Source organism: Coturnix japonica, chromosome 12, assembly GCF_054131305.1.
Source record: "Coturnix japonica strain WE chromosome 12, WE-NBRP24, whole genome shotgun sequence".
Lineage (NCBI taxonomy): Eukaryota > Metazoa > Chordata > Aves > Galliformes > Phasianidae > Coturnix > Coturnix japonica.
Window position 1 is genome coordinate 11,176,648 of NC_140674.1, and position 16,767 is coordinate 11,193,414.

At 39.4% G+C, this 16,767-nt stretch overlaps 1 protein-coding gene across 4 annotated transcripts in view; it reads left to right on the forward strand.

Moving 5' to 3' along the window:
- LOC107318096 (uncharacterized) overlaps positions 1-12,564 on the forward strand; it is a 61,048-nt gene extending 48,484 nt beyond the window's left edge. For all 4 annotated transcript variants that reach the window (XM_085513027.1, XM_085513029.1, XM_085513028.1 and 1 more), the window contains 2 exons: positions 355-398; positions 1,993-12,564. In XM_085513027.1, the coding sequence (XP_085369153.1) occupies positions 7,890-10,031 (2,142 nt within the window). In that variant the 5' untranslated portion in view covers positions 355-398; positions 1,993-7,889 and the 3' untranslated portion in view covers positions 10,032-12,564. The remainder of the gene's footprint in view (positions 1-354; positions 399-1,992) is intronic.
- Positions 12,565-16,767: the final 4,203 nt, after the last annotated feature.

The following is a 16,767-nucleotide window of genomic DNA, read 5'->3' on the forward strand; positions in this document are numbered from 1 at the left end:
AATTATCTGTATTTATACCCTGTAGGAAACAGGTGCTAGTAAACAATGTACAGATATCATGTATGATTGTATCTACGGAGAATGATAAAGAGCGTAGTGCCCAGTTTGCTTTTAATTTTTACTATCATTGCCAGTCTTGAGTATTAAAACTATAAACCACTTCTAACTTCCTTGCTTTAAGGGGTGAAAGGGTTGGATTCATTTCTCTTTTTCTTCCAAACTGCTTCAAAATGCAATTCATTCTCTTGCTGGTGGTTTATGACTTTACAACTATTTATTTATTTATTTAGAATGCTGTCTCTTTCTGTAGTGTCCATTTTCTAACATGCAGCTCAATTCCATCTTATCTTGCAGACTCACAGGACAGTTCCCCATTTCCTAGACCCATTTCATCCCAGGTAACTACTTCCTTCTATGCTAATAATAAGTGGCATATTCTTGTATTTGCACTGGTTTACAAATCACAAAACAGCAAATACGTATTAAGCATATCAGTAAAGTTAGCTCGTGATTTCTTTTGTGCAGACATTTAAGGCTTTTCCAGTGTAGTTTTAAAATAAGCATGACTTGGCTGTGATAAAATTATTCTTGATTATATTTTTTATGATCTCCTATTCTGGTTAGTTGCTGTGTTTAAATATATCATCAAAATGTTGTACTTCACAGCAAGATTTTTGCACTGGGTTAACTAGTAGCATGTATGTTTGCCTGCTAGAAGTACTGACTCATGAGGCCTCTTCTGCACAGGTGAGATCCTGGTACAAACCAGCAAGAACTTCCTTTCTGTTCTCTGAACTTTGGTTTCCAGGGAAATGTGAGCCAGGCCCACAAGGCTGCAAGAAAATTGGGCTTAATGTTGCCTCTCCTGTGCCAGCTTCTGAACTCTGGATCATCAGGGGTCTGAGATATACTAAAGCGCACAGACATGCCTGAAAAGAAAGTATATGCTATGAGTTTGGATTTTGAACTGAGATATGGTTTCAGATTGAAAGAAAATCCTTGACAAGTTCTAATTTATCAGCAGTTTTATTTAGTGGGTTTCAACTCTTTTCTTTATAAATTCAGTTTTATTTTGGGCATTCAGTTCCAAACCCAAAAGGACAAGGTTGCCATTTGATTGCTCTATTATTCCTGTATAATATCAACCATCAAAGATTTAAAAAAAAAAAAAAAAAAAAAAAAAAAAAGATGGTATGATGTTTCTCTGTTTGGGTGCAGTGATATTCAATATGATTTCAGGAGAGCAGAGTAATTGGAGCCAGAGAAATCAGAGCTCAGAGCTTTTCTAAATTTTCTCACGTCCTTCATATAATTGTTATTCTTAAATCTTTTTTGAAATTTTTTAGCTGCAAGAGTGGGAAAGTGACTTCTAGTTGTTATAAACTTTGCTCAAGACAGATAAAAAGATGCAGAATTTCTGGTATCAGTCTGCCAGTATCTTGAAGAACAAGAAGTTTTTATAAGTTAACACAGTTTGAGTCTTATCTGAATTCAGGTGTAATTAAGTCAATAATTCAGTAAATTTTGGATGCCGTGAAATCAGTGAAGTGGAATGCTTTTATGAAAATTTTCATTGATGACATTATTATCCAAAGAGATGAATTTATTTTAAGTACTTCTCACCTCCAGCACCAGTGTAAAGATGTTTCTGCCCAACAATGGGGCACTGACAAGATAGATAGCTGGCACCTGCAGCGGCTCTTGCATCCTGCTCTGGGCTGCCTTTTTTTCTGGATTACTTATACATTCCTCACAGCTTGCAAGCAGAAAATGGCCTGCAGGTTGTAAGAACACTACAATCATTAGACTTAGATATCTTTTATGACAAGAAAGCATACTGCAGAGCTCGGTAAAAATGCAGACACAAGGCTTTGCTTCTTGTTCTCTGCTTTATTAAACTCGTAGAGTAACAGTGCCTAAGATTCATGAAGGCTCAAATATTTCTTTAACATTTGTTTTTTGTTGGACTGTTGGTTTGGTCTGACTGTCTAGGTCTGATCTTACTCATGAGTGGATTACTGAATCATGTAAACCATCTCTGCCCTTCGGTTGAGCTGAGCTTGCTGTGTACCAGATTTCCCTTTCCTCTTGTTCTACCCCTGCCCCCACCGTGAAGGTTGCTCACTATTTTTAACATCAGGTAATGGGATTGCGGGGATGAGAGGCAAGCACTATTGAAAATATGGTTCTGTCCTATGTACTGGGACATAAAAAGGGATATCAGAAGAAGGTATGAGAAAAATGTCGAAGATTTGCATACATTTATAAGTCAGCAGTATGATGGTTAACTAGCACACACAAAAAAAGCTTCTTGCCATAATAATGATGTCTTGAAATTGTGCAGTAATCAGGCATGATAGTCTTGAGATGCACTTCTTTCAAAACATCAGGCATATGATGAGTATTTAACTCACTGAGATACTTTCTTTCATTAAAAATGATTACTCAAGCATGGTTTTAATCATTTTTTTGAGGAAGAATATAAACAGGAGTTAAATTCCTTATCCTTTATGTGCCCCAGAGGCTCCTTTCTGTGTCATTCTTCAATAAGCTAAAAAGTTAAGAATGAGTTTGAAATTGTGTTTTTAACAGTGTATAGGCTTTTTTCAAGTATTCATATTTATTAAAGGAAGTTTAGTACCTAACTTGAACACCAGATCTATCAAACAGGGCAATATTGTATCTTTATATCCTCTTCTCTAGAGCTAACTAAGGCTTCCTACCAAATAAAGCAGAAACAAATTCCCTTATCAAATTGTGGGGCTCAGAAAATCAGTATTTAGTTTATATTTCTTACTACTATCTTAAAGATTATTATTAAAACACATCATCTTCATGCTACTGAATGCTACAGAGTATTTCTTTACCTTGAGGACAGACTCAAATGATTAAAATCTTGTTTGTCCTTCTCCCTCCCTTTCTCTCACAACATACCCATGTTATTGTACAGATTTACCAATTTTTCACTGATTTTACCGTATTTTACTGTTTTTAATGGCTGCTTGCATTGGCAGCTGTTACAGAGAGGAACTGCAAAAACCCTCTCATCTATTTGGCTTGGTTGAACTAAATTGAAGATTAGAACATTAAGTTGCCCAAGTTGGGTTCACCCAAAATAAAAACATGTCTGGCCAGTGAGGAGGTATGAAAAAGACATCGCTTTGCACTGCTTATATGCTCAGCTATTGCAGAGCCCTTGGGAAGCATCTGTAGCTTTTTTAGGGATATCCTGACTTAAAATAGGAAATAAAGAAATATAGAAAATTTACTCAGTTGGATTTTTTTGCCTCCTAAGTCTGTTGTTGTGCTGGGTTTAGTTCAAGCACAACAGAGATGGAGGCCCAAAGCCATCACATCAGAGAGCATTATTTCTCATCAGTCAGAATACCAAGTCTATAAAATATTCATAAAACTCTTCAAATTGAATTGGCCTTTCAAGTAATAAAAGAATACATCAAAGTAATACACTAAATGAGGACTTTCCTCTACAGCATATGATATAAACCATAAGAATTTCTATTAAATATTTGATTATTGAAAAGTAAATGAGACTTTTTCTCATGTGACAATGACAGGACTTCATGCAGTATGAAACTAACAAGAAAGATACTGTTATTGTTAATGCCTCTGTTTCTTACCATCTGAATTAATGAGCATGTTTGATCTTCCTTGGTTTCTTCATGCTTCATCGCTTCTATCCCTGTCAGAAGCGTACTTTTCACTTTTCTTGTGAAATAATCTACATAATGCAAACTGACTGTTCATGGAGCACAATGAGTATTCTACCAGTAAGGAAGAAAGGGCATCATTTGATAAAAGCAGGCATATTGTTGAGACAGCTACAAAATTAGTTAATTTTAGCAGAGAACAGGTTTGGTGTTTTTTTTGCTGCCAGTCAAGATTTAAACAAAGGAATCATCCCACATTTGGCAGATAATTATGCTTCTCCAAGGGCAAACATAACACTGAATGAAGAGTTAAGGTCTCAATTTTCTCAGATACTTTTGTTCTTTGAACAAATGTATCCGCTTGTTTCATAAATAGGCTAAAAAATTTGAACAATCTATAGCAATTATTGTTCTAGGCATAAAAGCAATGCTCACATCCTCATTTTATGAGTTCTTTTTATGATTATTATTTCAGTTTCCAGAGTCCTGCATCACTTAATTTTTTACCTTTGGTCCCCAGAGCAGCAGATACTAATGTAAGAGGAGACTCATACCGACATCCATGTTGCTTGTGTGTGAGTTTGAATAGATTTCTTTAGAGCATTGATGTTGAGCATTAAAATCTAAGGTTCCAATTCTCTTAATTAGAAAAGTATTGAATGTCTACCTCAAGTTTACCTACACAGTGTTTTTGCAGGTTTTACTATTAGCCGCATTTCCATAAAAACAAGAAAGTATGATTTTAATGAGATTTATTTACAAATTTAACACAGCCTGACCATATTTGAATGACTCTGTAGCAAATAAAACTTATGATTTATAGAAAAAAAAAATTCTTGCTCACAAATAGTTATCATTGATATGGCTGTCTGGAAGCAAGAAGATCCCACACATACGTATACAGAGCTCAATTCTGCATTTATGCCCAACAAAATCTCCATTAACCTCAGAGACCTCAGACTTGCATCAGTGTGAGTGTCTTGATAAGCAAAACAATAAAAAGAGTTGAATTTTCCCATCTCTGAACAATCTGTTTTTTCAGACTGGAAGCAAATTTAAGGTACAGTAGCATTCTGCAATGCCTTGACCTGCTTAGTGTGTCCAGGCACTCTCTATATGAGACCAGCATATGCAATTTTTCTGCTTTGTTACACATCAAAGTGCTCTCCTACTGTAGAGGACAACTTTCAAACCCAGAGCCCAGGTGCTTGCTGTCTGTGCCTTTATGAGAAAGACACAGCCTTGACTTCCCTGACATTTCTTTGTCTGAAAGTAGGAAAATAAAGCAATAATTGTCTTGAGAAACCGTCTACAAGGTGGGGGATGTTTTGTTTCCAGCAGGATCAGAACAGAGAGAGAACCCGATAACCTATTGCTGTGCAAAATATTATATACATTTTCCACATGTGTAACATATCAATCTGAGTTTTATATGTATTTTGTGTGCACATAAATTGAGCTGAAATCGGATTATTAATAATAATAAAGCATATTAAAATGCAGAGGTAATAGGTAACAGCATTTGGGACAAGTGCTTGCTGGCTCAGAGGAAACTAGTGGGCACTGAATAGTTCCAAGTTTGTCTCTATAAGTTGAATGATGGTCATGAGATGCTTAAAGCACAAAGATATTATGAGTATAGGAGGCATTTTCTGTTGAATACTTACAGCCCGCAGTGCTGGAATTACAGATACAGTAGCTGGAAGGACAATCTTATCAGAGACTGATGTTTTACTGTATTGCTATCAGTGGAATAATTGTGATGTGTTATGTGCTCAGTAACTTACCCCAAGATGTGCCTGTACCATGCTTACCTGTTTCATGACAGACAGACACTAAGTCCTACTGTCATAATTAAGGCTATTCAAAAAAATACAGCTGAATCTGTAAATACGTGTCATTTTAAAAGCCACTTTATATTTCCGATATTTCTGAAATATTAACTGTTAATAAGTTTGACTCACACATCAACCTATCAATCAATATATATGAAGAATACACTTAAGCATATTAGACAGGATTTAGGTAACATCATTCTTTTCTGTTTATAAATATATATAAATGACTGTAATTGTTTAAACCATTTTTTTTTCTCCACAACCTCTCCATCTTACATCTCTATTTTACATCTCCATAAGCTGTATTCTTCTTTCCTAGAAGAGTCTACAAGCTGTATTCCCTTCCCTGCAATGTTACTGAAGCACAGATGGACTGCTTTAGCAAAGTAGCTCTATGGACTCTTACACATCTCTGTGTGTAACTTGCTATATTCACAGGTTTTTTTTCTTTTCCCTCACTTTTTATACTTTACTTGGCAAAAGTAACATGGACTTTACTGAAAGTTATACATAAGCCCTAGGTTAATGCTAACTTAATACAGAAAGCCAAATTCCAGGCTGAGATGGAAAAGGGAATATGTGTGCAGTTCGACTGCCTGCCTTAGAATTGCATTGGCATGCATGGCCAAAGTGCTAAGTGGAGAGAAGTAAGATAAATTATGATCTTGCCTTCTGATGCTAACCAAACTAAAATGACAACAGGAAAACAAACCAAACAAGCTCATTTTCAATCAAGGAGACAGTGGGAAAGAACAGCGAGATGCTGCCTCATCCCTGGAGGATGATGAGGATTTTGCTCATATCTATTGTTTATCCATAACCAGGGTCATGTTGATCAATTTCAGAGCACTATGCAATATGTAAAAGAGATTATGTTTCACATGATACTTCATATATTTCCATACACTGCCTGCCTTAATATAAAATGTGATTTTATCTGATTTTAATACTACAGTGTTAGCTGCCATTATTTGCACAGTAGATAAATGAGGAGCTGCACATGAAATCCAGATTTAATTAGATAGAACATGCTATCACTTACTGACTAGCATAAGCAGGATACAATAAATACAGGCATTCTGTAATACTTTTCTTCGCTGAGGTGATACACATCAACACAACTAAGTTTCATTTAATGTGGACCACCAATACCCAGGTACTTGAGTTTTCCTAAAAAACATAATATTTTGTAGAAAGTAGGTGTGGCATTGACAACATTTTAGGGTTTTTTTTGGCTCGGGTTATACACCAGGTTCATCCAGCTTTATATGTATATGTTGTTTCTTCTAACGCTGCCCTATTAGACTTCCATTAGTTTTATTTTAGTAGCCAAATGAAAATCCAGTCTGATTCTCCTATAACTTATTGCTATTGCTGTCTTTGGATGTTTCCTTTTTCCTAAATGTAGTATTATGCCAAATACAAGAACACAAAGTGTAAAAGTCAAAAAGAGGAGGAGATCAAGGAAATGTCTGTCCCCAGATATTCTAGGGAATGAAATTGCTTTTTCCCTTTTTAGCTCCTGTGGACTATGGTCTACGTGTCTTTGTGGTTCATCAGTGTCCCTGATACTTCTCTGAGACATCTGGTTATGCTTTTACTAATTACTAATGCCACTTGTGTTCCTTGCTGTTTGCCAGACCCCAATGGACAGGCATGGCACTGTGTGGTATACATGAGTGTCCAATTCCATGGCTTGCCTGAGCCACGCTGAATAGAAGGGAATTGTCTTGGGCCAGTGTGGAGAGTGTTTATGCAGAATGGCTTCATGAGAAAGGACATGAAGAGATTCCACTAGTTAAATTGTAAAAGAATGAACGTGATTAAAGACAAAGACGGTCTATTCTAGGGCCGATCATGGGCTACGCAGCTGAGAAGAAATCAGGATGTGAAAAGACAGGGTATGTAGCTAAAGATGAAATATGTATCTAGAAGCAAGGACGGCCTAAGGGAAAAGCAAGATGTGTAGCAAGGTGTAGACAAAGCTGCAAAGAAAAAGTATCTATAAGACTAACCACAAAGGTCAGATGAAGTAATGTCTAATTCACCAATCCTGAGCTTAACTTTTGCAATATGCATGAACTTATTACTGATTGTATAAATAAGATGCTGTAACACCTAATAAACGAGGCTTGTTGACCATGATAGCATGAGACTTGTCTCCCGCGGTTACTTCCAACAAATGGTGACCCTCGACGTGATAAGGAAAAAAAGGGCGCCACGGGTGAAGAACTGCGTTGGGTTCGGGTCCGGATTTCACAGCCCGACGGACGACGAAAGAGCTAAAATTGGAGCTCCGCGTCTCGAGTGACCACACAGGTGGGCTCGACCGACACGTGCTGCCGAAGCCTGGAGGGCTGCAACGGTACCGACGTGAGTAAAAATGGACAGGCAAGCAGCATATGATTTATTTTCCGCTTTTCTTAGGCGGAGACAGTTTAAGGGGGTAGACTTGGAAAAGGAACTCCCTAAGTTATTAGTGTATGGGTATACTAAAGGGTTATTTCAGAATCCGCATTTAGTGCATGATCTTGCTGAGTGGCGTAAATTTGGAGATGCAATTTTTCAGGGAATGATAGATGGGGAGAAAATGGTTAAAAAATGCGGGAAGTGGTGGCGTGTGGTTTATAATGATTTGTTGCAATATCAGGCAGAAAAGGAAGCGGTAGAGCAAGCTAGTGCTGTGCAGGGGAGGAATAAGAGTTATAATGAATGGTCAGATTGCCCGGGGCCCCCTGCAGCGTCCACCGTAAAGTTGCCGCCGGCCGCCGAGCCTGAGTTGCCAGTGGCTGTGGAGCCGAGTGCCCCGTCTCCGTCTCCCTGCACGTCTGTATCAGACGAGCCGCCTGCATCGACCATGGCGCTACAGCCGGCCCCCTCGACCCCCCTTTGCAATGAGCCGCTCCCTGGGGCACAGAGTGACCTGGCGGAGGCCGTCGCGCGGGAGCGGGGGGGGGCTTGGGCTGCGCTGGCGCGGGCTTGTTTAGAGACGGGAGACGGTGAGGCGTTGGAAGCGGTGCCACAGATGGTGCTGTCGGTGGGGTATTCGCCTAATGCTGCAGGTGGGACACAGGCTGCTATCAGTGCTTTAGACTGGAAGTTGTTGTTACAATTGCGGTCTACGGTCAGTCAGTTTGGAGTAAAAAGTGAGCCAGCGAGACAGATACTGGATTATATCTGGAGTACTCAGGTTTTGTTGCCATCTGATTGTCAGGCTATAGCTAGGTTGATTTTTTCGCAGCACGAACAACTGCTATTTAATGCTTATTGGGAAGAGATGTGCCAACAGAGAGTTGCGATAGTTAGGCAGCCTGGAGATCCCTTGTATAATGTCACCGTTGAAGAACCTTTAGGGGTGGGTCCTTTCATCCGGACGGAGGCCCAGGCTTTATTAGGACCAGTTAAATGTAGGGAGTCAATGCATCTAGTCATGCAGGCTATGGATAAGATCAAGGCACCAGGTGGGTTGTTGTCTTATATGGGAATCCGGCAGGGAAGAAATGAGGATTTTGGAGCGTTTCTAGATAAGGTAGCTGGAGCCATAGAGAAGGCTGGAGTACCAGAGTACATGAGGGAAATAATGCTAAAACATTGTGCACTTCAGAATTGTAATGCTACAGCTCGTGGCATTCTAAGTACTTTGAGGAGTAACTGGACAATAGCGGAGGCGTTAGACAGACTATCGAGCGTGCCCACGGGGGCTCAGGCTTTCATAGTTGAGGCTATTAAAGAGCTAGGGGCAGGATTAAAGGCACAGGCTGAGGCTTCTCAGAATCAAGTGTTAGCAGCCCTTGCACCCCTCCAAGCTGCAGTCGCTACAAGCCCACGCTCGCAGATCAGCTCCCTCATGAAATGTTTCCGTTGTGAAAAAACTGGCCACATCCGTCACGAGTGCCAAGCCACTGGGATTTGGTGCAGCAAGTGTCAATCCAACACCCACAACGCTGCTGTATGCTATAGGAAGTCGGGAAACGTGAGAAGCAGCGCACGAAAGAACAGCGGCCGCGCTCCGATACAAGCTGCCGTTCCCAGCCAGCGGCCGCCTGCCCCCCCGCACACGTCGCTCGCCGCGTTGTCGGTCTCTACAGCACCCCCGCCCTCTGCTTCGCCCACGTCGTTCTCTGCACCTCGCCATGCCGCCCTTCCCTCGTCCTGCGCGGCTGTGTCTCTGCAGCCCGTGTGTAACGTGGTTAAAGACACGGATGGACTGAAACCAGGGGATTGTTGTGACCCAGGTCCAGTAGATCCAGAAAGCGAATCGGACGCATTTCCTCCTGATGATACTTTGAAGGGAGCAGGAATGACAATTTTCCCTACAGCGTACTGTGATGTCTTAGAGCAATGCAGAGAAGAAACAATATTAAGGGGTAATGCTGACACGTTGCAAACCTTTCCTAATCAGGTCCCCCATTTGGAATCCCTGCCTTATGAGGCAGTGAAGGAGCTAAGGGAGTCAATAAGAACATACAGAGTTCGGTCAGCCTTTACATACAATCTTTTGGTTACAAACAGTGACACGCTATGACCCCTCACGATTGGAAAACTGTGTTAAGAATGATCCTCTCTCCTATGCAATACACTGTGTTTGTGACTGAATATCGGCTACATAATTTGACTGATACCTCTTTGCCTCAGACTCGGACAAATCCATGTGGCACAGCACCTCTTCAACTGTGTCAGACAGATGTCACTCACATTCCTGAATTTGGCCGTCTAAAATATGCACATATAACAATAGATACTCATTCTTCTTACATATTTGCCACAGCACATACAGGTGAACACAGTCATGACACCCGTAAACACTGGTTATCTGCTTATGCTGCTATGGGAATCCCACATACTACAAAAACAGATAATGGGCCTGCATATACCTCTAAGGCCACTCAAACTTTCCTCCAAGAAGGGTGTGTTAAACATACTACAGCCATTGCTCATTCTCCCACTGGACAAGCTATCACTGATCACATTTATCAAACATTGAAATCCATTCTTATTATTAAACAAAAAAGGGGGAATATGGGAGACACACTGCAAGAAATATTATGTAAGGTTTTGCTTGTTTTGTTTGTGCTGAATTTTTTGAATCGTGTTCATAGAGATACAGCTTATGTGGATCGTCATTTTGAGGCTTCCACGGTGCTAAAGGAACAGCCTATGGTTAATGTTTGGAATATGGCCACAGGACTTTGGGACTGTCCTCTACCACTGACAACTTGGGGTCGTGAATATGCTCATATTTCCACAGGGACTGGCCCTGTGTGGGTTCCAGCATGATATCTTCGGTCTCATCTGAAGGCAGAAAATAGCATCCAGCCTTTATAGTAATTGTGATTGTGTGTTTCTTACTTAGTGGTATTGCTTTGTAACTTGCTGTGTTATAGATAATATTAGTAATAGTTTGACATAGTGTGTGATTTTCTGTTTTACCAATGCAGTCTCAAGATTCAGAGTTTAAGGCATTAGCTAGGATGTTGTGTGCTTCTTCTATTTTAGTAATAGATCAGATGTGTATTAAACAGGATTTGATGTAATCAATGCTAGAATCTACAGGAATAGATCTTTTAATGTTTTAGTACTGTTTGGTTATGATATTATTAGCCTATTAATTAGCTTTTCTTAATTTGCAAAGACAAAACCTGGAAAGGAATTCTAGACAAAGAGATGACCCTGTATCATATAACGGATACCTATTTTACATCCAATTAATTGGGATCTGAAAATATAACCATGCATCATTTTAGACAAAAGTGCACGCTAATAGAACTAAATTTGATAGTTTATTCTGTTTTCCAAGCAGGTGTTCCACTTGGGCTCTATATCACGCACTGGCCATGCGGATGTGGTGTACAACTGGAAGAAATCCTTCAGACCCTGAATGCAGGAGAGAATCTGTGATGGGTGAGAGAGGAAATGTGCACCTTGAAGCAGGGGACGCCCTGCTGGCACTACCTGTCGCATCCACCACCAACATGGCTTGCTGTTTCTCAAGGGTCAATAAGTATTAATGCCCCTAGTGATACTCTAGTACATTTGTCCTCTAAAATTGGTTCTATTTGACATGCTACTTCATAAAATTGCACAATCATTAATCAATTATTAGCCCGGATAACTCAGTTGGTAGAGCATGGTTATGAGCATCTTAAAAGCATTTATTGCACAAATTTTAGTGGTCATTAAAATCAATATATCAGAGTATACAAAAATTGAAGACTTTTCCTGATCAGTTACAGATTAACACAATGGGACCCTCACGGATTTATTTTTAGGTTGCAGAAACTTAGGTTGCAGTACAAACATGTTTGTTCTTTTTAGTAGGTTTAACAGTAAAGTTGTTATGTTGTATTTGACTTGTCCTTTTTTTTCACTTTTAGAGTATTATCAATCGAGGTCTTGATTGAGTTGTAATAGTTATGTTATTAATTTAAGTAGTGTTGTTACTCTATAGGCAGAATCTTGGAATTGTTGTAATACAAGAAGAATTTTATGGAGCAGCAGCCATGGATCGAGATGAGAAGTTCACAGAGCAGCAGCTATGGAGCAGGATAAAACTACATGAGAACTAATTGAACAATTGAACTGAATTGCTTGTTAAATATGATTAATCGGTCGTTGAACTGAGCCTTTTCATTTTAAAAGAAAACGGGGGAAATGTGGAGAGTGTTTATGCAGAATGGCTTCATGAGAAAGGACATGAAGAGATTCCACTAGTTAAATTGTAAAAGAATGAACGTGATTAAAGACAAAGACGGTCTATTCTAGGGCCGATCATGGGCTACGCAGCTGAGAAGAAATCAGGATGTGAAAAGACAGGGTATGTAGCTAAAGATGAAATATGTATCTAGAAGCAAGGACGGCCTAAGGGAAAAGCAAGATGTGTAGCAAGGTGTAGACAAAGCTGCAAAGAAAAAGTATCTATAAGACTAACCACAAAGGTCAGATGAAGTAATGTCTAATTCACCAATCCTGAGCTTAACTTTTGCAATATGCATGAACTTATTACTGATTGTATAAATAAGATGCTGTAACACCTAATAAACGAGGCTTGTTGACCATGATAGCATGAGACTTGTCTCCCGCGGTTACTTCCAACAGGCCAGGTCTCTCTGAAAGTAATGCTTTCTATTTATTTCCACAGAAACTACAGCAGATACAGTGAACACAGTAATGCGTGGGGCAGGGGACCGTGGCAGGATGGGCTGTGCTGAGCTGCGGGTTGGACCTGCCTGGTGTAGCCATTTCTTTTCCCAGGTACAGCACCAGGGCTCCTGCCAGATCTGTTTCACAAATCCACTCAATCCTCATTCCCCTGCTCAAAGTCATGGTGCTACAGAGCTTTTTAGGAGGGTTTTTCATTCCACTGCTTTCAAAACTCACTGAAGATGGCCAAATAACAGATGTTTGGTGTTAACATTTTCTGCTGTTTTATAGCTTCTGATCACCAGCAGAACTAAAGTCATTAACCAGCTGAAGCTTCTCCGTTGTTCTCTGACTGCCTTTCCTCTCCAAGGTACTTTTCTAGCCCTTTCATTTCAATCAAGCTGCACACCTTGTTGCTGTTAATCTCTCAGCAGATTCAAAACTATACCCAGGGTGACAGTTGCAGACTTCACTGGTACAGCCACAGCATCTTCAGTGCAGGCTGATGCCAATGGTGACAGACCGGAGTTCAGCACAAGTTCTTTCAGCCACTTTCTTGAGTAAGTTTTTCAACTCAAGTTATGTCTTATCAATCTGTTGTAGGACTCAAGGAGTACCTGGCCCTTTAGCTTGTCTGTTGATTTTATGTGGGGTCAGATATACTGAACTGCGGTGGTGGACACATTTGGAGTAACCAGAAGTTCTACAAATACAGTGTATCATCTATAGGAGTGCTGCAGGACATTTGGAAAACCAAAGCAAGTGTTCTGAGGTCTGGAATTTCTCCAGGACAATAAAAAGGGTGGAGACAATTAGGTAGCCCCACATAATTCTCTCTCTGGTTTCCTTTTTCTTTTTCTTGGTTGGAAATGCTTGTTAAACAAAAAGCTTTCTACAACATAGCTTGTTATACTCAGCTCATGTAGAAAATTGCTGGTGGATATTTAAATCTTTCTTACTTTTTAGGAAAATAGTGAAAGTAAAACCAGATCCATTAAATTCTTCTCCATCTCAACAGGCCTGATTACCACTAGCTCCTTCTACTTCCACACAGGTTTTTGATTTTCCCTCACATCAGGCTCTTTCTGATGTTCAGTACACCTTTATTCATAGCTACAGACATTCTTGATTTGTAATTTATGCTATCTACAAGAACACTCCATGCATCATAAAACACCATGGTATGTTTTGATTTTATATTCTAAAATTACACTAGTAAAGGTTGATAAAACACGTGGGGACATTGCGTGTATTTACTTACACGTCTGCAGTATCCAGCATGATGTTACCACTTCTTTAAAGTACTATCACATAAAGATCATTTGGAAATGACTGTCATTTCTCATTTACCTGCGACATGTGCATACATTTCAGCCTCACTGTCTAAGCCTTTCCAGAACATCCATCACTGCAGAATTGTGCTGGTGCCAGTGAATCCAAAGCTACAGCAGTAGTTAACAAGCAATGCATTAATTAATGGCTCAAGTAGAAAGTTTTAGGAGTGATTTTTTTCAGACACTTCATTCAGAAGTGAATGAGAAGGAAATGCCTTTTTAAAAATTTTGATGTAGTGTCACACTAAATGAACCATAAAGAAACAATATAGAAAATACATAACTTGGAATTTATGAGAACATTTTACAGCTATTAAAGATCACACTTCAGGGTCTGGATATTAAACGAAGCTGAGGGACTTTTGAAACCTGCTTTACCGGCAAGGTCATCTTTAGACATGGAAAGGAAGAAAATCAAGTCCCCATCACCACATTCACAAATGTAACAAAGTCTAGAATTGCTAGACAAGAGAGAAGCAGAGGGAGCTGAAATGCTAAGAAATCACTATGCAAATCATCTTTATTCAGATGTAAGAGAAGTGCTGACTGCCAGCCAATCTTTTGCAAAGTCTTTTGCTTAAAGTCTTTTGAACCAGTCATGCTCAACTGCTGCTCAAAAACTGCTGCTATTCACAGTCCAACTGGTGCCCTGTTACTGCATCTGAGAAGATGCAAATATCTCTCATCAGCTATGGGAGTTCTCAAAACATTATTTTTTTTCCCTGCTGCTGTGTGGAAAGAAACTCCTCATACATATTGAAGCCATTTTACTTTCTGTCAAGCAGTTTCTGTCATATGTCATAGGAAAAGATCAAAAGCATTGCCAAAGTGAAAAAAAAAAGTTTTCTTTTAAGAACATTTCTCCCACCTTTTCATCAATAAATTCGATTTTCAGTGACATGGGTATTACCCTTAAAAAGGGTAGTCTTTGGTAAGACAATGTATTGACTTGGATTTGGATTCTTTGTCAGCATTTCTCCCAAAGTTGTGTTTTTTTTCTCCTAACTGGCCTGCTATCATTCAAAATGACAGCAGAACCATTATCTCTGTGATAATGAAAGTCCCCGTTGCTTCAGAAGAGGCAGCTTTTGCTGCCCACCCCCACCAAAAAGGCAAATCCTGAAGGATTGATTGAAAAGGAAATCAAAGCCAACTACTAATGTTTTTTTGGCAGGGGATTTCAGGACAGGTTCTGTGTTTCTGAAAAAAAGGAAAGCAAAAATCTATTGGTTAAAACAAAGCTTTTCAGTTATGTCCTTTTTTTCAGTCGATCTAGCCCGCTCCCAGCTATGCAGATGTCACTGGAGAAGCAACATGTCCTAGATGCACATTTGTCGATGAAGGGACAGGTAGTGGGAGAATACACCCTCTGCACTGATCTAAAAGTCTGCATCTCAAATACCAATCATATATTTAACATGCATTAAAGAGTGCTTTTCTTCATGCAAAGCTAAAAGGAATGTATCTAGAACAGAGCTCAAAGTTAATTAGTAATTATAATTTTTGCCACCTTTTTCTCAGACACTTCCAAGCATTGTAAATAAGTGGCACCTAGCACTAATTATTTTTATATTTTTATGTAACATTGACCTTGCAAATCATTTACTTATCAGTTCTTACAGAAATTTGTAAAATTTCAGTATAGAGCAGACTTCAGCAAAGGTCATGAGCCTTAGAAAATAAGATTTAGTCTGGCAAGGCTGCTAAACCCTTTTAGTTATTAAAAAAAGAATAAGAAAAAGTATAATTTTTCTACTGTGTTATATTCTACTTGGATTATAGTTGTAGTATAATATAGTAAGTATATTATTATTGGTCTTGTGGTACCAAGAGCATGGAAATGGCTGGAAGGGCAGGAAGGAAACTTGTCTGCTGGGGAAATACAGCCTCTGGTTGCTGGCCCTTCTGCTGCCCTCTCTCCTACCCCCAGAGTACTGGGGCCAAAAGGCCATAAGTCTCTCTTGTGAAAGATAGTAAATGTGTGGGACATGTGCAATTTAATTTTTTTCTTAGTATGAAAAATGGGGAAAAGTAAAAGTCTGCTTTGATTTTGCAAAAGTGTTCCTGGTATGAAAAGGGATATTCTTTGTGGATCCTATTGCAAACCAGAATGGTAGGTATTTCATCTTGAAAACAAAACAAACTAGTTCATTAATAGTATAAAAGGGCAAAGTGCCAGCAACTAAAGCTGGCTGAAGTTAATTAATTACTGCACTGTTGATTTCAGCAGAGTATCTTGTTATAAATCAGAATGTGCTCAGATCAGTCTGATCACAGGAAAACAATCCAGAATGTTAATTTTCTTTTGTAGATTGTTCATATGTTTGTGTATATGTGCTTATTTCCAAATTTGTGTGTGTTCGTGTATATATACTATACATACATATATACATGGAAATGTATATATTTTCATATATATGCAGCATTGCAATTTTCTGGTAGGGATGTATAGCTCTAAGTTGTAAAATGGTTCCAGACAAACATTGACTACTCTTGTGAACAGTAGAGGCCGATATTTGGGGGAGTCTCTAGAGCCTGATTGATAAGTTCTAGCATTTGTAAAACACTGTTTTACTGGATTTCCTGTTCACCATGTAAAATTGGACTGCCTGTGGCTACGCAGGGGTGAAGCTGTGCCAGCCCTGTTGACCTGACATGACAACTTGCTGTTCTTGCACTGTCACACCAGCGGGGGAGCTTAAGGACAGATGCTGATCTAGCATGAACTCACTCCTGGGCTTCAGCTGAACCAGATCCCAGTTTAGAGGAAATCCAATAAGCACAGTG